At 37.1% G+C, this 27,185-nt stretch overlaps 1 protein-coding gene across 1 annotated transcript in view; it reads right to left on the reverse strand.

Moving 5' to 3' along the window:
- Positions 1-27,185, reverse strand: part of HOMER1 (homer scaffold protein 1) — a 90,803-nt gene that overhangs the window by 33,562 nt on the left and 30,056 nt on the right. Inside the window, exons 3-5 of the mRNA XM_075079353.1 lie at positions 25,322-25,453; positions 20,471-20,563; positions 12,766-12,908 (exon numbers count right to left, since the gene is read on the reverse strand). Of these exons, the coding sequence (XP_074935454.1) occupies positions 12,766-12,908; positions 20,471-20,563; positions 25,322-25,453 (368 nt within the window). The remainder of the gene's footprint in view (positions 1-12,765; positions 12,909-20,470; positions 20,564-25,321; positions 25,454-27,185) is intronic.

Raw genomic sequence — 27,185 nt, forward strand, 5'->3', positions numbered from 1 at the left:
CATTTAAAAGCCAGCTTTCCTGAGCCTCCCACTATGCTGAACGTAAGCCCAGCATGAATGATCCCTAAAGTGCTAAAGTAGAATTAAACAAGAATACTAAAATCTCTGGAGAGTGTAGGAAGAAGGTGCTACACAATCAGTGCTGCCATCTAATTACCTTAGTTTTAAATTTCAGAGTACTTCCTAAATAAAGTAAGTAATAATAAAGCAAGTTGCAGTCATACATGGTGATCAGTTAGATCACACTTTGGGCATGTAGGAAACTATTTTAGCTATCCTCTTCAAATTCAGGCCAGCTTAATCTGAATGTATTGCCTACATGAAAAAGCATTTGGCTTCAGACCGCAAACCCCTATCTTATTTCTATACCTATTTTCACTACAGTGAAGGAAAAAAACCTTTTATTTTTCTTCCTTTGGCAAATTACCGAGATAGATAACTTACTATCATTCAGTGAATTCACCTTCAGTGTTTTGGTTTGGCTTGGTTTTTTTGTCTGAGCCATGTTGTTCAAACAAAATTACTTCTTAATTTCCTATGTGGTTGCAGTCTCCCAGCAGAATGGTTTCCCCTGTTCTAACTTTAATTTTGAAACCAAACCTTTTGCATTTCATGACAGGAAGACAACACATCATTGCACCACAGTGCCACAGAGTAAGATCTGCAAACCAACAAACCTACAATCAAAGTTCATCATCACAAATGGACCACATGTAGTGTTTTATTATTGTGTACCTGAGAAAACAAGAGTCCTAGACATACCAGACATTTTATTCCAGCACTTTCACCCAGCTTCAGATGCCTTCATTTGCCAAATGGCTTAAGAGCCGATTAAAAAAAAATGCCTTCTATATTCTAGTTCATTGCTGATTTGTGCCAACCCAATTCATTACAGACAAAACTAGATGGCTGTTTGGTGCCACTCTGAAATACTTTGATGATGCTTATGAATTGCAGTTGTCCACATCTCACCAAAGTGCTGTTCAATAACTTAAATTCATCTCAGCAGAGCCCCATTATATGATCTAAACACTGATCAACACAAACAACTTTCTGCCTGTACTACAAAATGTCACTGGCATCTACAGCAATACTGAAGAAACCGAAAAGATGTGGCTCTTTAAGCACAGAAAGTTTCCATAAAGCATAAAGCTGATGGAAAACTACAGGAAATGTTGATCTCCATTTAGCTGTATTCCCCATTTTATTCTTCAGGCTAACTCTTACCTCAAGAATAGAATATATTCAAGTGCTTCATATTTCTGACAGACAAAATATTCCATTTCTGTGTTTATGTGTGCCTGCCACTAACCTCTACCCACGTCTGCAGGAAGTACGTTGATGGTATCAAAGTTCCACTGCAAGGGGTCTGCTTACTACAATGCAACAATCAACACGAGACAATTATGTTGAATAATGGAACTTGTTCAGGTAGAGTTGGAATACTGATTGCACATTCAGATACGTTCTGAAATGGCTTACAATAAAGCGACTTTGGACTTTTACTTGATCAACAAGCTTTTACTCTAGTCTTACAGGGGCTTCCACTGTCTGGACAAGAACCATGACCTGGAGAGTATGGAGAGTGAATGATAATGGCATTTTCACCATGCCGAGCTATGGCAGGATGACAGCAATGCTGGGTAACGTGACACTGTGTTGCCTCCAGAAAAAATGAGGAAGCAAAGCTCTGGATCATAATGGTGGCAGGAGGTTCAGTTTAAGGCTGGACCCAGTAAAGAGGGCTTAGCAGATGAAACCCATCTTCCCCAGGTTAGATCTGAAAAAGCGGGATTAAGTATCCTGAGATGGCACTTCATCTGACTGGTCTTAGGTGCCTGTCTAGGAGGAAATGCATCAGGCACTATGGAAGCCCCTCCAGTGTGATTTTTCAAACTCATTGTCACATAGACATGGCAGAATTTGCTCGTTCCCCCCCAGAGGACCCAGACCACAGCATTCTCCAAAGGAATTTCCACCTTAACTAGGTTTACTTGTAAAGCCTACCGCTAATAAGGGAGAAACCTTTAGCAATCTTAATTAATCTGATAAAAACAACACACTCTAAAGGGTATCATAGTAGTAAAACAGCATGAATCTTTTAGATTAGACTTGAAAGCAAGCTTTTTACTTCATGTGAAAATCAAGAGCTCCTGGTCCTTGGTCCTACATCCCTTGCAGGGATGCAAAATGATCCCTCAAAGAATATACAGCTATACAGCTTTTAAATTTTGGTCAGCTCTATTCCAGATAAATTCTAGAAAAAAATAATTTTTATGAAAACTACTTTTTGTATAAGTGATTCATTTAAATGTGAAACAATTCTTTTAAAAACTACACTTAGTACTCATGTTATATATTTTTAATATAGAGAGTTTTCTAAACTGCTTTTCTCTGCTTTGTGAAACTTTAGTTTATTAAATATGCATTCTTTCAAGAAGCAGGCAGAGGTAATCTATTTGGCTGAATCCTAGCAATAAACGCCTAAGACCAGCACATGGCTTCATTAAGTTCACCATGATTTCTTTGCAGCATGCAGGCAACTGTATGTTGGCTCTGAACTGGAGAAGTCAACAGACACACCACAGTTCTTCCTAAGGCACATGTGCCTGGGAGTGAAAAATATTCCAGGGGACAGAAGCGGTCACACAGTTCTATCCAATCTCCCTTTCTGTGTGACTCCTGGAAGAGCATGTACCAGCTCGTCAAGGTACAGTTGCTTATTACAGTTGCTAATTCTGAAACTTTAACTATGTCAGAGAGGTAGCGAAGGAATAGGAGCTGCAGCCACCTCCTAAACTCATGTTCCACCTCTGCTTCCTATTAACCCAAGCAGAATTTGGCACTGCAGCACATCTATCTCATAACTTCAACAGGAAAAAAATCCATAACTTAAGTATTTGCTGCCAGCTATCGTTGGCTCTGACTTTCATGGTCAATCCCCTAGGAGAAAGTTATCTAATTGATTAAAAATTAGCTAATTTTGAAGTCCATATGGGCTTCATTAACACCATCTAAGCAGTTTATCCATGCGTGCACTATAGGAGAATACACAATTAATAATTCACCAAGACTTAAAGTGGAAACACTCCATGACTTGAGGTGCTTGGCATCTTGTAACTCAGGTCAGATACAACATAAATCCCCCTATCCCACATCTAATAGTATCCTTATAAATTACAGTATGGAATAAAATGAATGTCAGGCTCTTAAACATCTGCAGAAGATGGTGCTAGCCAGACTGATTTCTGTTTCCAGAGTGTACCTCTTCTCAAAAGAGAGGGGGCAGTTAAGAAGGGAGTAATACAGAAAGGACTAAAAAGAATATAAAAATCCATAAAGTAAATTGATCATTTAATCTCCAGTAAGTTGTTCAAGGAGGAAGGTACGTTTATTTATATTATGCTTGGAAGTTTGAGAAAAATGAGTTCTAAACTGTGTCAATAGTAATTGTTTAGTCATTAACATTGTCATCATAGTTATATGTTTATCATCAGGCCTTCCAGACTGTAGTGAAACCATAACCCCACAGCATATGTAAGATTTCAGAAGTGGGTTTCTGTCTCTATATATGTGCAGCTTCTCATATGAGAAGACCATCTATCTCATGATTCACCATTACCACAGAGGTAACACAGAAGGCAGAGTAACTTGTTGGTACCAGTATGAAAAAGACTAAACTGGCATCAATCAGATGCATTCAGTGGAGCTTCACTTTCACTAAAATGTACTATGTTACAGACTTTTTTTTTTCCCCTTTTTAAAAATACTTCCCTCAAATATTCCACTGGGTCTGGTCCTGCTGCCTAAAATATTCAACATATATCCTTTCTGTTAGAATAAAGCAGACAGATGAGGTACAGCAACACAGAGATCTTTCAGAAGAGCAGAGGAGTAGCCAAAACAGACCCTATACCTGGTGCAGGGTAGAGGGGCCAAGTGACTTGGAAACACAAAGAGCCTACATTTGAAAAAAGCCACTAACTGAAAGGTTTGGGTTGGGTTTTTTTGTTGTTATTTTGCTTCGGTTTTTTTTGTTTGGGGTTATTTATTTATTTATTTTTATTGCAGGTGACTTAATTTTAGCTCCTGTCTTCTCAGTGAAGCAGGAAACTAATTCCTGCTACAGAATCACAGAACGGTTTGGGTTGGAAGGAACCTTTAAAGGAACCTTAAATATCAGCTAGTCCAACCTCCCTGCCATAGGCTGGGACATCTTTCACCACAAGAGGCTGCTCAAAGCCCCATCCAACCCTACCCTGAACACTTCCAATGATGAGGCACCCACAACTTCTCTGAGCAACACGGTCTGCTGTCTCATCACCCTCGTCATAAAAAATTTGGGTGAAGATATTCCAGCACTTGAGCAATTGAACAACTGGATATGTTTCTTCATTAAAAACACACACTTCAGAAATACTTAAGAAAGTATGGCTTTGGGCGGCACGTTTACATGATCTTTAAGAGAGTATGGCTGTATTTTGAGAGTATGTTGTTGCCATGAGTTATAACATATTTTAATATACCAAAACTGACAAAAAGCGAAGTTTTCTCTTGCTTTCTAAGGTTTTTCTAAACCTGTTTTTCAGCCTGGGGACTTTGAACTCAAAACTGTTCAGCAACACTCCAATTTCCCTTACTTCTAAGAATATGACAGAGCCATTGTACCATGACTACAAGTCACACAAGTTCATCCATGTTCTGTACACTGATTTTACAAAATATTTGGAAGTTGACAATAGGTGACCGTTGAAGTGAGTAAGATACACAAGAATCGAAACAAGATAGTGATGAAGATTGTTCTGCAGCATACTTAAAAGTGATCTGAAGGCCACAAATCTTCAGTTTTATTTAATTTCCTTTCTCTAAAATTGTGTAACCTTTTCAGTAATTCCTATGTGGGTGGGAATATGTACCCTGAAACCCAAGTCTAGACTATTCCCCAGTTTCATAGAACCAGACTACAACCACAGAGTCCATTTAGAGACAGGAAAGAGTAAATGAACAAGTCTGGAAAAGTTTATTTAGCATTTGTCTACCCATATAGATGGTTGTATAAGTGTATTTTGCATTGGTAAAGATAAGTTGACTAAGTCTTGCACTTGAAATAAAGCAGCAACACACCAGCTACAGGGAGCCTTTATCTTCTAACATATACTTTTCAGTGGCTCTTGGGGCATAATTTGAAGAGGTCTCTTTGGAGAAGCATAGCATGTGTGTGTGCAGACAGGTGCAAACAGTGTGACACTCTTACCTGCAGAACAGACTGCCATAGGAAAGGCTCTGAAGAAAGCCCCCCACCTCCTCATCAAGAATTAATCCCATGCTAGAGGTATGGGCCTGCATGGTTTATGTTATCTTGGTCACGAACTGCTTTCATGCATAAACTCTCCTAACCAATGAGGACTGATTTGAGCAATCAGACTTTGTGAAAAATATTCGTCCTGCAAAACATCGCCTCTGCCTTTGTTTTTCACAAAAGGCTTTTCTTTCCAAAGGCCATGACTGTTAGAAAATTCATTTGAGATTCAGGATCAATAGCTATGTGGGTTTTTTTCTCCTGCTAACCTCAGGTGTTACTGGCTTTCTGTTTCTTTAATGGGTGGCTGAAAAATGGTAAGTATGCACTGAGGCTTCCAATCCAATGAAGGCACGACATTTGTAGTTTCAAAGTACTAAGTGTTTCTACAGATTATTTTTTTTAAATAAAAAGCAATTCTACAAAGTGGCTAATTCCTCTCTGAAGTTTTAATCGTGTTTTTTTCTGGAAAATAGTGCACTGAAACCTGGGCATTTCTTTGGTGTCTGTTCTCTTTGATACTAATGACACTTCTTAGTTTTGAAGAAAACAAATGTTGGAAAAGACACTGATTATAGTTGGAAATGCTGACCTAACTTCAGCAAAATTTACCCAGAGAGATCTCTGATATTTTGAAGACAACACCTTGGACTCCTTCATCGTTCCTGGGGAAAGTTGAGTTTGCAGCTTATCCCTACTTACTGGTTGAATGGTTTCCTACGGTGACACTGAACAATATCAAAAACACTGATGGCAGTATGAGTAAAGAAAGCATGAGTTATCTACTGTCTGCATAATAAGATCTAACTATCATTTTAATTCTTCTTGAAAAGATGATTGCATGTTTGAGCATGTAACTCACAAAACAGCAGATTCTAAATAATATATGTACAAATCATACCATAAAACAAACCTCACAGACACTGCTCACAAATTTAAACAAGCATACACACTGGTATCAAAATACATAATAGAAGATCATTATTCAAGCAGATCACTAGGAAAATCTAGAATAGAGAGAATAGCTCCTCAACCAATGTCTAAAAATGACAAAAAAGTCACTGTGTGTTAAGGGTAGACTCCTAAAATGAGTAACACATTTCAGAAAACTGTATTCTTGAAAATACCTAACAAAATTAATCATTGTGAACTAATGGATGCAACCAAGAAAAACCCCAAACCACTCACCCTACAGAATCTGATTTAGTGTTAAGCAGCACATATCCCAAATCACAAAGCCAATGTTTCAGTTGCTTAAGTATTAACAGACAATCTTTTAATATCATATATACTTTGGACAGGTTGAACGCAACAGATGTATTTTAGAAAACAAAAGTTCATTCCTTAAGCAAGATAGTTCCTTCTTTCTTCTCTTAATTTTTATTGGGCTTTTTTTCTTATGTATGTGATTAAAGGGGGGAAATTACACAGTATAAGTAGTATGGTTTTGGTTTGGTTTGTTTTTTTTTAATATAGATTGCATAAGGATTATATTCTTCTTCTAAGAACGTACTTGATAGATATGTTTCAAGAGCGCTCACTTGTCCCTGAGGACGGCGTTTATATAATCTAATTTCAAACACCCTGCTCACATCACCTGAATCACCCCTTGGAGTTCTCAATAAATAAACCGCAGGTAATTCACATGCTCCAACTAGAAAGTGCTTAGGTGCACAAGGGATATGGTGAAATTACTCTTTTAAGTGTTAGGCTATTTTTAGTTCTGGCTCTCATCCATTCCTCCAGTCACTGAAGTTAGCTCTATTAGTTGCAGAGTTTCTTCATTTTGAAGAGCTTAGCAACACATAGACCATGACCATTCTTCCAATACCAGATACAAGTCCTCTCCACCTCTCCTTCCCTTAATAGAGATATCTCATGGAAATGTTACAGGATGAGCTGTATTATGCTGTGTTCAACATGTTACTGGATTAAAACTATGTAATGGTTTACTATGTAATCCAAAGATACTTTAAAGAATTTTTAGAAATTGTCACAATCAGGGAAGTCAGAGACATGAAAAATTACACAAACACAAGACAAGATTTTCCTTTAAAATTAATAATTTTCCAGCAAGAAATTTTATTTTGAAGGATAGCCTACTTGAGCTAGATCCCAGCAGCTAGGTAGAATTGCAGGAGTGCAGGAAGCAGCAGGAATTGGGTTGGGGGGGAGAGAAGAGCTATCCCTCCCTGTGTACTTCTTCCAGAGACCACTAGGCTCTTGCTGGTGGAGCACAAGAGGCTGAAGGACAGCACAGCTACAACTTTCTCAACATCAGACAAATGTTGCTTGAGGTGAAGTCAAGATCTACGTCTAAGCTGCTATATTAACCAGTTCTTAGCTTACACTGACAGCAGGAACATATCACCTTTGAGTTTCTGCTCTGTGTGTGCCTCAAGAAATAATAATCTTTTCTCAACACAGTAATTGAATTTACCAGAGTTCCTCCAGTGTGCCCTAAAATGTCACAGTTCATTACAGTACTGTGCAATGTGAAGATAGTTACTGCCTTTTATGTTACAGAGAAACCTTTTTTAAGAAGCCTGGCTTTATGAGTCTCCATTCTAGAAGGTTTTCAAAACCCAACTGGATGAAGCTTAGAGCAGCCTGGTTCTGATCCCATAGCTGATCCTCCTTGAGCAGTAGCTTGGATTAGAGAGCTCCTGAGCTTCCTCACAACAAGAAATTATCCTGTGATCAGGTTAAATAACATTCAAAACCAAGAATTAAAAAAAAAAAAAAAGTAACACACCCCCTCAGGACTACTTGGTAAGGAAGCTATGAATAACCCTATAAAGCACATCCAAACACTAGGATTTGAGTATAAATTCAAATTACAAAACACAAAATTATTACTCAAAACTTTTCCTTAAAGCCAACTTAACTGTTCAGCACGATCCACAAAGTACCTTTACTGTAACGTAACTAAAATATTTAAGCTTGTGGAAGTGAATAGTTTTCATATACAGTGAAAAATCTACTAAACAGATTTCTGCATACAACTTTTAATGAACATATGAAGGAACATGAGCTAGCAGCAAGAGTTTTGTTTTTTCTTTGTTGTACAGCATTGGATTTACATGCAGCATTATTAAATGGTAAGCTATCTAGACAATAACATATCTAAGATATAAACATCATTCAGAATAAGTCCATTTTCACTAAGGCAATGAGTCAAAATTCCCTATTAAAAACTTGTCTGAATACAAAAATAGGAATTTTAACAAACAAGCAACAAACACACATATATATTGTCTGATCAAAACATTATGTAATGGAAATTCCAAATTTAAGTATTACAAGAAAAAAATGAGGTAACAGGTTCAAGTCATGGTTGACAGAAAATTCAAGACTTTCAAGATTTGTCCCAGAAGAATCCTCTTACATTTTGTTCCAGGAAGTGTGTATATCAGCTTCACAAGGTGCCAAAATGGAATAAAGCTTGTTATAAATAAATGTCTTCTCTTCAAGGGTGAAAGAGCAAGTTCACCAAACAATTACCAAAAGCCCCAATCAGCAAGTAGCAGAGTTTTCCAGATGCACTATCCAGTTTTAATATTTGAATTAGATTGTAAGGCTGAACAAGCTTAGAATAGTATTTCTTTGGGCTCATTCAGATGACCAGGAATTGTATACTATGCACCAGCAGGATTAAAACTTTTACTTAAAAGCCAGTCACATCAGAAGTAGTTAAAGTTTTTAGCAACTTTCTTCTCTCCAAACCCCATTTTAAGATCAACAGTTTTCAGCTGGGGGTCAAAAAAATCACAACCTAAAGAACTTGCAAAATATTTTTTAAACACAGATGTCTGAGGAAACTAAGATTTACTTAAGAACGAAAATACATTCTTATTTTAGTCTTAATTATTTTAAATATTAGATTTTATTAACTAGCTTCTGTTAGAAAAAAAAAGCCTTTCTGGGCTAGCTATCATTCAGAAAAGGATTGATCAGTGTCTCACCCAAAATTCTTAAAAATTCTAATGCCAGGCTTAGGCTACATTTTACTTTCATTTATCCTGGCAACACTTACTCATGAAAGAAGCACTCAGGCTATAGTATATTATAGTCTGTGGCAGTTCCCATGTAATATTATTTCATAATTCAACATTAACCATCATAGTTTAAAAAAAGGCAAGATGCTTAATTACAAGAGTTCATCTTCTGTGCAAGGCTCGTAACTGTTTAATAACCTTATCTCTCAAGCAGTTGCCCAGAGTTACACTGCTTGTAACAGCATTAGGACTTTCCAGATGAGGATAAATTGAAGCAACTAGATTTCTGCACTATTATGGTCATGGGATACGAATGGGATTTTAGACATATAATGGAAAATGTTCATTTCAATACTTATAATTTTTTACTAAAATAATAAGACTCTTTGAGTTTAATAATAAAACTCTGGTGATTTAAGTAATGCTGTTTTTCAGCTTTTGGGTATAAGTGGTCAGAAAATAACTAGCCTACACTTACGCTGCTGAAATAACAGGCCCCAACTACTTATACTAAGACACAGAAAGCACAAAGAAGAATGCTTGCAGGAGAGGACATATCTGGCCAGCGAGGACATGTCATAACGAAATAAAATATAACCTTTTTCAGGTATGCAGATTAAAAATGACAAGTAGTAAGATACAGACTAAAGCATGACCTCCACACCTGTGATTTCTGACCTTGTTAACTCCTGTCAGACCCTTCCAGTTCACACACAGACATGAAGACCCCTTACCTATTTCACTGGTCTGACAGCAGCCTCCTTCAAACATTTACCCCGTCCTCTGCCACAGAGACACCTGCACTTGGCTGAGCTTGCCATCCCTCTCGGCAGCAGGACAGTTCCCACCTCACCAGCCACCTTTGCTGTGCAGTGCCACAGCACCTCATCCTTCCCATGAAGCTTCAACATTTGCCCATGGCTGCCTGGGTCCCTGGCATGCAGCCCCACATGTGCCTTCCCTATGCTCCAGCCTACACTGAGGACCACTCCTTTCGGTTCTTCACAGGATAAGTATGTGCTGTCAATGCCAGAGCAGAATTATACAGCTTCCCTGTTTTTGGAAGAAATGAACTTGCTACAGTAGTGTTCTTTCAGTGAAGCACAGTCAGCCTCAGTGACTCTCATATCCCCTACAGAAGAGCTCATTGGAGGGAAGACTACAATGCCTTTTCTTTTAAAAAGCACCTAGTGATTGATCAACAGCTGCTGGAGTAAAGGCAAGTATGTAAAAAGCATTGCCTTGCACAAGACAACACTCAAATACCCTTCCAGCACTACCCGCCTCGCCCAGAGGCACTGGCTAAATTTTACCTTTGATGAAATACAGAGTGCAGGAGAAAGAGGGTCAGTGATCATCAGGAGTTACTAGGGTGCACAAGGAAAGGGCTCAGTTCAGCAACTCCGCTCTGTCACACGTGGATTGCCACCAACACACAGCACTGTCAGAAGGGCAGGGTTCTAGGAGAATCCCTGACACATGAAAATCCAGGGAGTCGCTGATGGTCGGGGTGTAATGTTTTAAATTTAATTCACTTTTTTTTCTCTTTTAAATCAGGGCAAACAGACTGCCTGCAGAAAGCACCCTTTCAGCCAGTACAAGCAGCTAGGTATGTCTACTTAGTTGCCAATTCAGTATTATGAAATGCCTCTACAAAAACATGATATTTAACCAGGACTAACACAACCCTGGAGGCTTCACTTCCCATCCCTTTCATGCATGTGTTTCATGCATCTTTATTTATTTATAATAAATAAATAAATAATCTTTACTTATTTGTAACAAAAACTTTATCTAGTCCAAAATTCAATTTATTTCAAAGTGTTTTTAAAATTTGCATTTTTTTCAGTAATAGCTTGCTAACAAACCTGAAGTTACTGTTAGCAGGCCAAAACCCTGGTCTTTTATGTATCATCATGAGAAATGTCCCTCAAAATGCAGAGTTATTGTTAGAAGATCAATTCTAGCTAGTGGCATTTAGCAGGACAAAAAACTAACACCAGGCACTCACACTGCACACATGAAGTAGATAGAAAAACGCAAAGCACATATAATTTTTGTAACCTCTATTCTACACCATCAAAAATTACAGCTGGGTAGTTTCACAACATGTCTTCAGTCACGCTCAATGCAGAGCAAAGCGTAGTTGCTATATTGGCATACCAGAAAACATATTTACATATGCAGAATGACAGGGGAGATCTTGCAGCTATAATTTAAAAAAAAAAAAACACCACTACTCATGTGTGGACTTTATCACGACTCGCTCTTCACAGAAATACTGATAGAGAATTCCAACACACAAACGGTTTCAATGAACTCATTACAGAACATTGATAGAAGTGCAACATTTGTAATACTCCTTCAACATGCACCCAGCACTCTTACAAAGCACCATTTATTCTAAAACATATAATCGATGCACAGATGACAGCTGAAGTATAAAAATAAACACAATCACTCTGTTAAAAAATTAGTGCAAAAGTATAATTTTTTTTTCTTGTTTGAAAATGTATGCTATTTTTTCCAGATGCATTTAATAGTATTTATTATCTTCTTACAAAAACCAAGAAGTCCTCCTCAATTCCAATTCCATCTTTGCTCATTCTGAATTGCAGGACATATCTGACGTCCTAGTATTCCCCAACCTTTGATCAAGAGCTCTTAAACTCTGTTTAAACTGAATTACACAATGTTTAAAAAAATAAATCTAGTATTTCTAGCTCTGTCCTAAGTTTAATAAACGTTTCAGTTACCATCCATGGTCTCAGTACATTAAGTGTTTTACTGAGAGTGGCCCATTTACAATCCTTTCTAATAGGCAAGAATATCCATCTTAACTCATTATTTGGATCATTAAATAAAAAGTCTTCACTTTTTTAAAGAACAACAGAGCACAGCATTCCTAGTGCAACTAATTATAATTCAGTCTGGAGCAGAACTACACTCCTCTCATATTTTGAAAAAAAGTTGAAAAATGTTTTCAACTGTCAGAGAACTGTTCGATTAAAGGCTGCTTTAAAATTCATAATCCAGAAGTGTTGTAAGAGTCGCTTTTCTTCCAACAACTCATCAATGAAAGGCTGACATCCAGTCCTATCAGTCATTTAAAGAATATGTGCAAAAAAAAAAAATTAATTGGAATTGCCTGTGAAGCAGTTAATTTTACTAAGATGTCAGATATTGAAGTAATGCTTCCTGTTAAAGGGACACCTGCACTAACCAATGTTCAAGGGCTCATGTTAAGCTAATTAAACTATGAAGTTATGTTCCCCAAATCTTATTCCAAGAGATTTTCTCATACATGTTTTTTTCTTTAAGGATTATATTGCAAAGCTGAAAGCCAGTCCAGTTTTTGGGTCGAATTTGGGTTTGTTTTTTTTTTTTCCACACAACATGGGTGAAGGTCCCTTTAACAAGGAAGGAGACAGGTATCACTTAATCAGGATGTGGGAATGGAATCTGTACCTATGGGTAAACGGCAATGCGTTCTGGGTTGGTTCAGCCCTTGGTTCTGAGTTCTGCGTCACTTCTGGCGTCGCTCTCTCGTCATCCGTCCCGTTAATACTTTCTGGCGTTAAAGGAGACTGAATATCTCCTCCAGCTGATTCCTTAAATAAAACAAACAACAGATTAAATTACAAACTGGCCTGCTAAGAAAGGCTATGTGTGTATAAGCATCAACACTAATTCTTAAATTATACAAAAATTTTAGGTAGTATTAATGTGAGGCTCAGATTTCCTGCAACCCTCATGGCCATATTCCATCACATGAATTTAATTTAGAAGTATATTACCGTAAGATTCATATTATCTTGTACAACTGACCTATGAATTATTTGCAAGTATCCAGCCTCCTGCTTATTACAGACTTCTCTCTCTTTCCTGGTTTTACATTCAGCCCTCATTCCTGCTACACAATGGGTGACTATTGACAACCAGGATTCTTGTCCCTTACTTTAAAACAGTGGAACAAATAACTCTGGTATTTGTTTCAAAATCTAGCTTTCATATTGTTTATTGACCATAGTGAGTAGTGGACGAGCCATTGGTGGTGCATACACCGTTTGGCCTATTGGACATCTATATAGAGCACTTGCTCAGCAGAGTCCTTGCAAAACTTCCACAGGCACATTAGCCCGGCTTAGCTCTTGCTGGTCATGGTATCATCTGGGAAGGAGAGTACTCCAGCTACACCCAGGCAGCTTCTGTTACTGCTATGTAATTGGACACCTAAAAACCTAATGGCTGCCTCCCAGTAGAAGGCACTGGTGCAGTTTTAATCACCCTTCATCATGCCAATGTGTACATTTCTGTTTTGGCCAGCAAACACCATTTGCTAATTTCTAGTCACTGAAAAGTTCTTCTTTTCTATAAAAACAAAGTACACCCTTGGAGCCCACATCCTAAACTAGAACATTATAGGATTTTCCCTGTAAGACCCCGCCCCTGTATGTGGTTTAATTTTAGTGTTTTCTTTCTTATTATATTCTTTTTCAAGTAATGATTTTTGCAGGAGATAAGCAACTCATATAAACTAAGTAGCTCATCTTGATTTTAAAATGTGTTAGTGGGCTTTTAGTAGTCAAGTGGTAACATTTAATTCTAAGATAGTTTCATGAACAGAGTTCAATGGATGTCATGGAAGGGTACCTATACAGCAGAGGATTAGCTGAATTACAGTATTTCCAAAAGCAAAGCATCTCCTATGGCCACACAGCCTTCTAGCATCTGCATAGGGAACACATAAAACCACTATTTAATGTTATTAAACTGAAGCACAAGCACAGTCAGAAGGCCAGCAGCTCTTCTTCCAAGCTGTCAAACACTCTGCATAGGAAGCTGAAGAACAGCAATCTCAGAAGTAGTTGCAAAGTATCTGAAGATGGTCATGATCTTATATAAGATCAGGGTTTAATTTTGAACCTCCACTTGTAGCCTTCAACTAGTTTAAAAGGATAAGGCTTTTTGAAAGCCAATACTGAATCTTATCCTCCATCCATAGGAAATGTCCTTGACTTTGAGACTTAACTAGATGCAAAAAAAAAAGAATTCTTTTAAAGAAAGTAAGATCTGGCTGTTATCATTGCTGTCCATATCTTTCTGGTGTCCCTTAACCAAAAATATTGTTGTTCAATGTTTTCATTGCATTTTAAATTATATTAAGCATTTGCAGAACAACAATTGCCAAAATTTTGCTTTTATTCTGCCGTATTTCTCACATAGTGAGAGATACGCATCTCACTCTATAACCTGAATTAGTGGGTGATACACTTTTTAATACTGACTTCAAGTTCTATTATATTTAGCAATTATGAAGCTATACAATGCACATGCACCAGTGTTTTGCACCTTATTAAATTCCTACTGATTAAAAAGCAGAAATAATTAGCTTTCACTGACTTAATTCCACAGATATAAATTGTTGTTTACAATATAAATGTAATTTTTAAAGTATATATATGCAAATTGTTACCTACTTTCAGGAAGAATGTTATTTTATACTCAAAATTATTATCTTAAGTGTTAATACTTTAAAAGTCAAAATTAAATCTTGATTTTTACATAACAATTTGTTGAACTGAAAATGAATTGAAATTAAGTGTGAAAGGAGAGCAGAGCTGGCAAGATAATCAGGCACATGAATTATTTTATACAAATTATATGGTTTTGTCTATTATTATCCTCTGATTTGATAAAAAGTTTCCACTGACATTAAATGAAAGCCTTTACGGACCCAAGAGTTTCTCTTTTATTTCCTCCCCTTACCAAATTACACAACGTATTCTAAAAAATACATACCACACCCTACAATATCTGCATGGCTTCTATCTTTAAGCTAAAATTCCTACACCACTATTATTAGATACATAAAGCCACAGCCTACTTATGAAAATGTTTTAAGTGTGAATGCATAATAATTGTTTCAGTAGAAGAAAAACAAATGTGCAAGTCCCACCTAGGCTTATTTTTCAGTAAAGCACTTTCACAGACTTCTAATGTGAATGAAATTCAAGTGACAAAAATCAATGCAGACAAACATCAGTCTTTGTAATACCTAAAGGTTCATTGCCTGCAAATTCATGAGGGGCTGATTTTGTATGTAGAAGAGAAGCATCAGATTCTAGTACGTACTTCTTCCACCAATAATACAGGTTAAACAGTGCTCTCACACACTGACAACTATCCCTGCCTGATAAATAATTTATTTGCAGCCAACTGTAATGAAGCTGGCTATGAATAAAGCACCAAAGACAACAGAAAAAGCCATTTACACTGAACACAATTTTTACAAACGTTTACAAATAATTCGTTCCCATTTTATATTAATTAGAGAGAGTAGAAGAATTTTAGAAACATTTTTGTGAGATGTTCATATTTAATGAAGTCTTTATTCCATACCATTGTAGCTTCACATATCCATTCCTGACTTTACAGAGTTGGGGAAGAAATTGCAGTCAGCTTAAAAAAAGATTTTCATCCTTCCCCTCTAGCTGGGAGAGCAGGTTAATCTAGCTCTAACATTCAACTGTGTAGACACTATATGGAAAAAAAACGGTACTTAAATTGAAAATGACAAGTCTTCCTTTAAATCCGTGACGTGCTTTAAGGCCTGATATTTCTCACTCATGTCAGCTACAGACAGTTATTTCATGTATTTCAGAAGAAAGGATTAACAGCTCTCCTGTGGTATAAATCCACTATTGTATCATATATAGGTTTCTGGAGGATATTGAACTTTAAGTCACTCACCAGTCCTGGACTTATACATGGACTGAGTATTAGTATTTTTCTACATGACAAGTAAATGTGAGAGTCTGACTTGGGCATATTTTGCTATTTAAGAGTTTGTCAGAGATCTGCACTGTCTAAAGGAGCCCTGGCTCTACTGAGTATGCAGGACTCCAGTGATGCTAAGCAGTATAAAACGACAGTGCCTAGAGTATATAAACTAAACATCACAGAGGGGTATTCATCAAAAGATGTCTTAAATTTCAAAATCTTATGAACTAAAAGCACGCAGTCACAAAAGAGTCTTTAAAGTAAAACCAGCAGGCTTTACATCACAGGTCAAGTCACCTTATAATGGTGACTAGATATGGAACAGAAGGGAAGGAGGAGTAGATGTTCTAAAATCATGAACAAACCAAAACAATTCCAGCTTGTTTTGTTATTAAGTATCATACTGTTTTTTCATTAAGTATTCCATATACTCCCCTGGCATTGCTGTTCTTCAAAGTGGTTCTCTGTTTAGTACTGACTGGCAGTGACGTAAGTCTGCAGGCTGCTGATTCAGATACTGGAACCCATGTGAAGTATTTGTTCCAGTATAGAAATTCACATAACATCCCAGAAAGTTACTTTTTCCACAAGCTTTGTAAGTAAATTTTGTACTTCTACAAAGAAAAAGCCCACAGGTGATAAACCATGACCATTTTGCCAAAACCAACCCACTCCTTGCACTAAAAAATGTGAATCTAAAACTTTTCAGGCAATTGCTGTTCCTAATAGTCTGCATAGGAGGGGTTCAGAATCACAGACAAGTATTTTGCATAAACTACTCACCACACAAGTTCAGAAATTAACAGAGGTCTTAATCTGAAATGATGGGGGTGAAAAGGAATACTGAGGACAGATTGTTTAGAGAGGAAGAACTGAGGTTCAGAATCCAGTTGGTTTTAAAACTGATAGGGTGAGACTGCAAACTGCACAAACTGCTCTGTTTGGTTCTGTACTTGAACCTAATTAAGGTTAGTTTAAAAAAAAAAGGAGGGAGAGACAGCTTTCAGGCTATTGCATCCTGCAGCTCAGTGAACTCTAGATCTAAGTGTTGCTCTTCCAGTACACAGGCAAGCTTGTAACTGAAAATAGACCACAGGTAGCTTGTCACTCTAAGATCTATGAGTTTATGACATGAAGAAAATAATACCCTATATTAAAAGATGGACGTGAGAAACAGGAGGTGGCTTAGTTTTACATAAACAAGATAAGAGCATTGCAAAGCTTTATTACCTAAGGCGGAGTTAAAGGGATACCACATGGGGTACCTATGTGTATCATTGGTCTTAGAAGTACCAAAATAGGCAACTCCTTTCTAGACTGAAGCATCCAGACATACCAGATATAGATAAAGTATGTATTCTTATATCAATCCATTTTAATGCAATGGGTAAAAAGCACAAGTTGTCTGACACAGAAACGCTTTCCTCTTCATTTCAAGAAAGTGCCGTGCTCTCAATGGGACTTACACATAAGAAAGCAGCACCCCTCTTGTAATTGGCTGATCCAGGGCACTGTCTTTCTCTGGTAGAAGGACACGCACACATGCATGCACACACACACAGGCACCCCCACCTTACAGAAGCACCCAAACTTCAGTGGATTTTAGATACGATTGTTCTTAAGTTTTATCATGGCTAACGCTGGTAAGTACTTGAACTACAAATACATATTCTATTTCTGAGATATTTCTGTTGTTACCTCTTTTTTCTGTTTCTCCTTAATTTCACACCACGCTTTTGCAGGACATTCATAAATTAAACTCACACATACCAGTAGCACTTGCAGGGCTACACCAAACAACAGTCAACAGCAAATACCTTCTGAAGGGTTTTGTTACACTAGTTGTAGAGATACAATAAAGATTCAATCTGTAGCAACAACGCTGAATGCAGAAAAAAGCACGTGCACTTTTTATCTTTTAGAATGGTGTAACAGAGAAGGTGGGCAACATACCATATCTGGCACTTTAAATAACTGGTAAATAATGGCATTTTTTAAAGCAGTACCAAGAGAAATACAGTATTTTATTTAAACCTGACATGTATATTTTCTGATTTTGTTAAGCCATATCCTACCAATTATTAATTCAATGCAGAAAGATATCTGCAAGTCCAAGACTGCAGAGGGATTGACACTTGTAGTTAACTGGGTTACTGTTACAGAGCTCACTACTCTCATGCTACCTCCCAGTGCCTTTCTGTCAATGCCTCCTAAAAAAGCCAGGTTCCTGCGAAGTATTGACTGGCCACTGAAAAGATCTCTTTCCTCTTTTACTCTCCCTTTCTGCAAAGGATCACTATGCAAAAGGGAAAGATGAGCCGTAAAATGACTGAGAAAGGCAACACTTGCATTATTTGCATTGCAGGTACACTTTTTGGCAGATGATTAAAATGACAGCAAGTGCTCCTTCAGACATCTCAAGGGTCCTATCTTCCCTCTCCACTACCAAGCACCCGTCTTTCCCCCAGACACAGATCTCTTTGAATGAGTCCCAGCACCATGGAAGTGCTGCAGTTTGCCATGGAGACATTGCTTCTCATCTGCTCCAAACTCCAAAGTTCCAGATTCAATTCCGTTCTCTCTGGGGAACTAATGAGAAGCATTAAGTATGTGAAGACTATTATGGTGATGTGTCAGCACTTGCACTAACTGCATCTTTCAGATTAATATTCTAACTTATCAACACAGCAAAAAGCTGAGAGATGAAAAGTAAGGCCTGAATACGAAATTATTTCTAAGTGCGCAGTAATTAAATTGCAGCTCTCACCGTGCATTACAGAATTGCTCAAGGTAAGATTTCTGTAGCTGCCTACAGTATAAAATGTTAGGTTCCAAGTATAAAAGGAAATCTATACAGGAAAATTAACAATATAAATAGCTTATATAGTTTAAGAGAAAGCTTTAACCCATGGCAGCTCCTAGACGAAAGCATCTTGTCTCTGAGCGAGTAGTTCCAATTTATGTCCACACCAAATAGTAAGTCACTCCATTCAACACTGCGAGATTTAAATTCTGAGTCCAGACTATTAATCAACATGTCAAAAGAGAAGCAGAGTAATTGTTTTGCTTATAATACCGAGTAACTAGAGGCCTGGCTGAAGCACTACACTGTTCCTAAGGCCAAGTATATATTAGGTTATAATATTGAAATACCTACTTCCATTATCTCTGTGTTTAGTTATGGAATTTATCAGAAATTTAGAGACAGTCAAGAAAACTAATAAAAGACTGCCTTATTTTTCTCCTGTTACTGTAGAGCAAGCAGTTTCCCATTAATAGCAAAAGCCAACCTAGCATGTGGGCAAAATGCTTACTGGGAAGACAACATGAGATTGGTTCATTATGTATATTCTTGTGGTTTCTACTGAATTCTCTTGGAAGGATATCAACTGTAGCTTTCTGGTGGCAATAAAACTATTCATACAGCATGTTGCAAACTGCCTGCCATCCTTCTTCCATCGAAGATCAGGAGCATATTACAGTGCAAAGCACCCAACAGATACACTGATTCAATGAATGAAGACTCTCCAGAAAACAGAATCAACTGCATTAATCCTACTCAACTAAGGAACACCTGCTTTAGTTTTAAAGCTGCTTCATCCTCCAAGGGAAGGAATTACGTTTGTCTTTACTATTGCTTAAAACTAAGCAAATAGCTACACACAGAGACAGAAACACGGGGGTAGGGGGTGAGCAGGAGTGTGGGGGTATAAAAGCATCATGCAATTTATTTTCTCAAAGCAAATTCCAAGTATTAGTTTTCAATTAAATTAATTTAAGCACGACTAGGGTAAACGTGACTATATTAATTTATCTTCCTATTAGGCCTATATTAACCCAGTTCATGTCTGGAGATACCTTTGACAAACTCTTATTTTACATCATGGCTAACTGTAACAAAACTCCAGGACCAGCATGTGAATCTGTCCTCTTCCTTCAACACAAGTGAATACTACACAGTAGGAAATAAGTAAAAATAGTTTGCAGTTTTAACTTTGATTTTTGTTGCAATGGTTCTTCTATAAGAGTTCTTTACAGTGCGCCACCTGAAGTTTGACAGATAAAATAATAAAGAAACACAGAACATGTTTACTATAGACCTACTTACATAACTGCTCACCATATTTACTCATTTTCTGGGGAAAGCTCAAAGAAAGGAAAGGGAACAAACGAAAGGCCAAATTTCTTTTAAAGTAAGTCCCTTTGACGCCTCTGGATTGTATGTTAAATGTATTTTTAGACTGCTTGACACTTCTGGCTGACTGTTAAGAGGAATCAGGGTAACTGGAAGTACCCCACTCATTTTTAATACAAGATGTGTGTTTAAGATACAATACAGGAAGTAGCACAGATATAAAGTACTAGGCTTGAATCAGGCAATAAGACTCACTTGAGAGGGTGTACTTGTCAGCTCCATCTTTTCTTGGGATTTTTCCTTTGCTAGTCGTGCAGCTTCTTTGAATTCCTGAAATTTTTCAGCAAACTGAAGGTACATATGTTTAAAAAAAAGGAAAAAGAGAAAGAGTAGGCATGAAGAACATTACATGCAGAACAGAATGCCGTACTTAATGTTTTACAAAGTCAAATTCTGTGAGTAGAATTTTTTAATTTTTCTCCTATTAGATACTCATTTAAGTCAGTTACACAGTGATATACTTTTCAATACCTTTCAGACATAATGTACACTGTTCATATGTCAGGAAATTTACAATGCAACCAAGTTTGATCTGCTGATGACAGTGTTAAAAAACCCTCATATCAGAGATGGCTAATAATCGTGATAAGCTGCCTTACACAGCTGTTTTCAGATCCAGGTTTTACTCTCCTCCTGACAACAAATGATCTTGTTCTGAAGCCTACTGTGGCCACTATCAGCCTAGAGTTTTCAATGGGCTTCATTCTTTCATGAATGAAACTATACTGATTTCTTCCCAAATTTTAACAGCAATTATAATTTCAATAGCTAATTAGGAAAGCAGCAGTGGGAATATTGAGTCAAGTTCATTTCTTGATTGTTCACTGGCATCAATCAAGTTAAAAGAACAAATTAATTGAACTAAACACTTGCATATACTGAACACTAAATCCAAGAAATGCACATTGAACTGCCCTATGAAGCTTGATTTCTATGCTACACGTACCTCTTCCAGAAAATAGCTAAAGCAGCAATTTAGAAATACATGCAGCTTTTAACTTAAGAGATTAAATCAATTTATTAAGAATAGGGCCTGGTTTCTCCGGCTAGAGAAAAATTTGGCTTCATAGATCTCAGCTTGACACTACACTAATTGCTATAGTAGCCAAGCATTTGTTTTTGTTTCCTACTGCTTTTATAGAGAACATTATCGTATTATGATCAGCCTAAGAATGAAACACTTCTGCAGAAACACTGGAAGCTTCACCAGCAGCTTCTAAATCTCTCCAGCAGAAGCATACAAAGAAACTGTTTTGCACTGCATGTGTTTAGAAGGGATCAAGGCTACCTTTTGTGTGACACAATCTCCTCAGCTGTTTTCTATCAGAACTTCACTTGCTATGCGAGACCTACAAAACCTTATTGTCTTTAAACTTCTTCTCCTGGTAGGCTATTAGTATTTGAATATCACTTCTCTCTGCTTGTAATCTATATTTCACCTGTCAGGTTATATAAAAGCATACGTTTTCTGAATACAGGAGACAAAGATACCACCCTGAAACTCTAACCCAGCATCAAAAAACACCTCAGAACAAATGATAAAATTGGTAACAGATCACCAGAACTAGACGATACTTATTCAAGACTTATACATAGACGTCAAAATCTGATGAGTAACCTATTATTTAAATCAGCTTTAAGACCAGAGGATTGGTAAATGGAAACCATGGTGCTGAGTTTTAGGATAAATGGCTGAAGATGTACAAGGCAGTAAATATGATCTTCTGTATCACAGCAGCAGAAACTGTAAAAAAAATTATACTAGATAAACAGATAACATTCTAAGAAAGCAGCAATGAGGCTAATGCAGTGACAATTCTCACAAATTTACTAGAATTCCTTGAGACAGTCAGGGGATGGATAATGGTAATCTCTTGATAAAATTCCTGAATAACAAAGATGAGAACTCATGGTATGAAAGGAAAGGTTCTCTGGAGGATCAATATTTTAAGGAAAAGATGAAAAATTGTGCAGGGAGACTACAAGAGCCTCTTACAGGTATCTGTGGTGGCATTTTTGCCATATGGCATACTCTTAAATTACATGGAATAAATCAGGTCAACTAATTCAAAGGGGTAAGACATCAGCAAACCTGAAAAGGAGTATTTCTTCTCATACATCAGGATGCTATCAACAGCACAGATTTAGATTCTGGATGAGAAAATCATCTCAGGTTTTGGGTTTTTTTTTCTGAATCATGGGATATTCTGTTGCTCCTACTGCAGCAGCAAGAGGGACTCTGCTAGTAAATCCCGATCCTGTGAAAGGAATATTCTTCAACATAGGAATCATCTTTCAGGTATCACTGACTTCTGGTGGAACAATCTTGAGCCGAATTTGTGGTGTAACATATTGAGAAAAGGTCTAATGAATATAAATAAATGTTTAATTAATTTTCTTCTATTTGTTTGTATGTGAAGTTGATCATAGTGCCATGATTTTTCAATCAGATATTCTCACCCCACTAATTCTCAGTCACAATAATTGTACAGAAGGAGGTTACTGATGCTGTAGTAGTTAGTTTAGGGGGACAAAGGCACATAAACCAAAAACAAATAGTCCAAAAATCGAATGTTTAGTATAAACTAAGCAGACAATATTCTGAGAATAAACAGTTTATTCTTATCTGCTCTGATTATGTGCTTCATTAACATGCTGAAATCCGTCACAGGCTAGACTAAGTTTTTTGTGGCTGCAGGCTGTCTTTTGCTCCCTGGAACCTGAAATATTTCACTGGGGCCCAGAGACATTACTGCAAATCAAATAACATACAGCAGGGCTGTTCACTTAAGGACTTTGATAAATCAAACTACAGAAAAGAAGTTCCAGAATCAATTTTTAAGGCAACTTCTAGAAGCAACCTGCTTCTGAACAAATCCATTAATACAGCTTATTTCTTAGCCCTATTACTAATACCCAGTAGTACCTTGAACCCTAAATTAGATTTTATATTCTACAGTGCTAGGTGTACCGAAGAGCGCCCTGGTAATCTGGACTACAATGCCAGTGCACAGAAGTGAGAGCTAGTAATCTGAGCAGAAAGACAAGACAAGAAGAATATAGATGTATGTCTCTAAAGCTACACAGCAGATCCACAGTTTCTAATTCACCTTTTCTCATTCCAAGACCAACTTATCTACCAATTCCAGTGACTGAATTGTCCGTAATCTGAAGAAAATTTTCCTTTTCCCCACCAAATATATTTGTTAATTTTAAAGTCACAAAAGAAGTTTTACCTTTATGAATTTTAGTAGCAACAATCAGCAATTTCAACTCACATAAGTATCAGTTTGATAATTAAGATATACTACAACAGGAGCAGTTTGCTGAAAGGGTTCTGAAGGTTCATCACCATAAGTTGCAGAAAAGGTCTGTGACTTGGTATTTTTCCCAACAGATTTTTGTATTCTTTGTAAAACACGGCAATCTGAGAAAATGCTAATCAAACATCTACTTAAGACAAAATATCTACTGTAGATTTTCAGATTATTTTTTCAACAGTAATATAAAGTTTTAAGCCAAGGGCATGCTTAAAACTCTCAGACATCTGTTTGAGGTCAATGAAAGAATGGGATTGAAACAACTGTAATTAAGAAGGCAGTAAGTACCACATGGGGAGAGCAAGAAAAAAGTCAAGGATAGAACAGATAAAAAACCTGAAGTATTTTCACTGGCAAGATTAACCTAGTGTTTAAAGTCAGGCAAACACAGAGTGTGCATGACTACAGCATACTTTGCCTCCAAAGAAGCATTATCTGATTAAGGAAAACTAGCTAGTATGTGAAAGAGATAAGCCTAATTAGCATTTATGCTAAAGCTATTTAAATATTAAGAAAAGTTATTACCACGTTGGTAAGCAAGTGCCTCTAGGACATACACACCGTTTTAAGTAAGTGTCAAAGCTTCAAAGTTCACTGAAGCAATGATAGGTGCACAAACGCACATGCAATATGAGTATCATTCAGAATTTCCTGCATTTGTGTCACTTTGTGGAAGTGAAAGCTATCTGATTATGAAAGGAAGAAATCTTACAAGTGTAGCACTTGTCCAAATACAGCAGATGTACTGGTTCTCATTTTAATGGATTTCTAACAGGTCCATGCTTATCCTTGGATAGTTACAATTACTTTCTCAAAAGGGCCAGTATTATTTTCTTTTTTAAAAAACAAGCCAATCATTAATCCTTACTTCAGCATGAACTATACACTCCTTTTATTGCGCTTGGGTTTCCAGATCTTTTGTATCCTTCAAAGATTAAAATTGTCTTCCTAATAGAGAGACATGTTCTTAAACTGAACTGAAATTCCTCACCTGGAGAAAAATGTCACTGGCTTGTACAGGTTCCTGGATTTACCTACCATAGTATCAATAGTAATTGGTATTGTAGAAAGGGTACTCAGAGGAACTATACCATCACTTTGAGAAACAGGGGCTACTGCTTTCCTTGGAATGAGGTGTACTTCACTCCTGCACAAGTAGACTGGAAAAACCCCTCACGTAGGGCACAGTTTCTTTAGTAAACTTTTCAACTTCTGTATTCCAACAAGAAAATTTATTTTACACTGAATATATTTACCACTAGCTTTACTGTAAGCCTGCACACATCAAAATACCTGTAATTTGATGTGCTACATAGTAGAAAAGTGAACGTGGGTTAAAAGACAAAAAATGCATCTGAAGACTAACAACACGTTTTTTTCTAGGAGATATAAACACAGAAGAAACACTATATTTACTCCTTTAAATTATACCATGAAAAACTGTAATGGAAAAACAACTCTAAAAGAAGAATAACCTAACAAATTAATAATTAGAAACCATTAACAACATACACTGTGATAGCTTAAATCTCCCTCTTTTCCTCCATCAGTAAAATTTGCAGGCACCAAACTTTATCTTGTCTTTTTACATTATAAGGATCAACACAGAGCATTTTATTGTAAATTATTTTAAAATAACAGTAGTTGTGAACCCTGACTCAAGATACAATAAGCAGGAATCAAGCATTCTTGACTAGCTGAATAGTTGCCATTAGGTCATACTTACTTTTGAAAGGTGATGTTCAGATGAAAATCCCAAACCATAGACTGTATTTGCCCTGCTGTCTGCCCACTGGCCAAACTTCTGGGATGTTTTAGTAAATGTCATGTTGGGGGTGATAGTGCTATTTATTATTGCCTGAAAAAAAGTAATAGTTGTAAAAAAGGGGGGTTGTGGTTTTAATTTTTTTTAAAGACCATCTATAATTGAAAATGCCAATATTGTAGTCAAGCATCTGTGTACACTGAATGAGACACACAGTAGGAACTAGGGAACAGTTTTCTACCTCAATCATAGCTAAAATTACAAAAGCATATTTTTGCATACATTCTGTAAAAGGAGCAAAAGCTGGGGCGGGGGGGGGGGGCCACCTGTTTGAAATTGCAAGCGGTCATTCAGTAGTTAGCAAGTATAAAAAACATCCTTTAAAGCATTGCATAGGCTAATGAGATCAGAACAGAAGAACTAGAAGCATCCTTTTTTGTCTCACAAATGTATTTCTTTGTCCCCTAAGGCAATGCCTCTCAAGCTCCACTATAAGCTTCACCCTTGCATTCCCCCCACCCCCGGTTGCATATGCGATTCTGACTGGAAAACATGCAATCAAACAAGAAGCATAATTTCTTTTTCAGCTTCTGTATTACAAGAATCTCTTTTTCCCTTTATACACACACAAGCATGCCTAACAGTGACAGGATCATACACCAACTACAGAAGAAGAGCTACTCAGAATAATTTTTTTTCTTTAGTTCTTGTTATATACAGGACGGAAGAAGGACGTTTTCCAGCATACAACTTCTGCTAATGTAAACAAAAAAATCAACTATTAGATGATATGCTGGCTCCACTAAAAGCAACTAAAGTTTTACCATGGATTTCAACAGTATTTTCATCACATTAAAGTTCTAACATATTCTAAATCTGTGATGTAGGGCTGCGCAGTTGACAAAGTATGTCAGGATAAAGTCTTACAGTGACACCAATGGGTTCCATTTAACTAAAAAAGTTTTGCATAGTACAGTTTATAACCAGCCGACATGAACAAGAAAGACTAACTGTAAACCCAAAGGTATGCATATTTGAAGTGAAATGCAGGCATGCTTTCTAATCTGTCTGGTGCTACTAAGAGTTTCAGCCACCATTTGTTAAATAATTCACAGCCCTTTTCATGAACCACTGGTGCTCTGTAACACCCGGGTGAAAGAGAACATCCTTAAAACTCCTCAGCAAATCCACACACTGTAAGGATAACAATTCAACAAGAATCTTTCTTACATGCCAGCTACTGTGCTCAAAGGTTATTGTCAGTATGTGTCCTACTGCAGTTCTCTTACAGTATCGAGTTGGGAACCTTTTGAATGTCAGTGTGCATGTCTCCTGCTTCCGCAAAACCATAACCCCTGCCTTACCCCTGGCAGATTAAAGCCAGTGATTGCTGAAGAATCCTAGAGCAGCAACAAACTCCACAGAGTCCAAACCACCTTCTCTGTTGTAAATAACAATTTTTTTCTTTTATTCTTTGAATAGCAGGAACTCTACAGATATGTAGAGAATAAGAGCATTTTCTCAGGTGACAGTGAGAAACTTCAACATCTGACAGACCAAGTACTGCTCTCCCAAGCCTGATATCTTCTAGAAGTCAAAATCAGTCTGCGTTACTTGTGTGAGATGGCCTTCTGGATGAATATTAAAATGAGTAGTTATGGAGTTTACTTAGCACTCTTTGCTTTTGCTGAGATTTAGGTAGCACTGGAACACAGCAACCATCAACATAAAATTTCCTCTGAATTTTACAGGGCAAGCCTGAAAAATTTACTGCTGAGGGGCCAGCTAAGTCCACAAACGGCTCCCATGTGTGTATGGTGATTCT

Source organism: Phalacrocorax aristotelis, chromosome Z (assembly GCF_949628215.1).
Source record: "Phalacrocorax aristotelis chromosome Z, bGulAri2.1, whole genome shotgun sequence".
Classification (NCBI taxonomy): domain Eukaryota; kingdom Metazoa; phylum Chordata; class Aves; order Suliformes; family Phalacrocoracidae; genus Phalacrocorax; species Phalacrocorax aristotelis.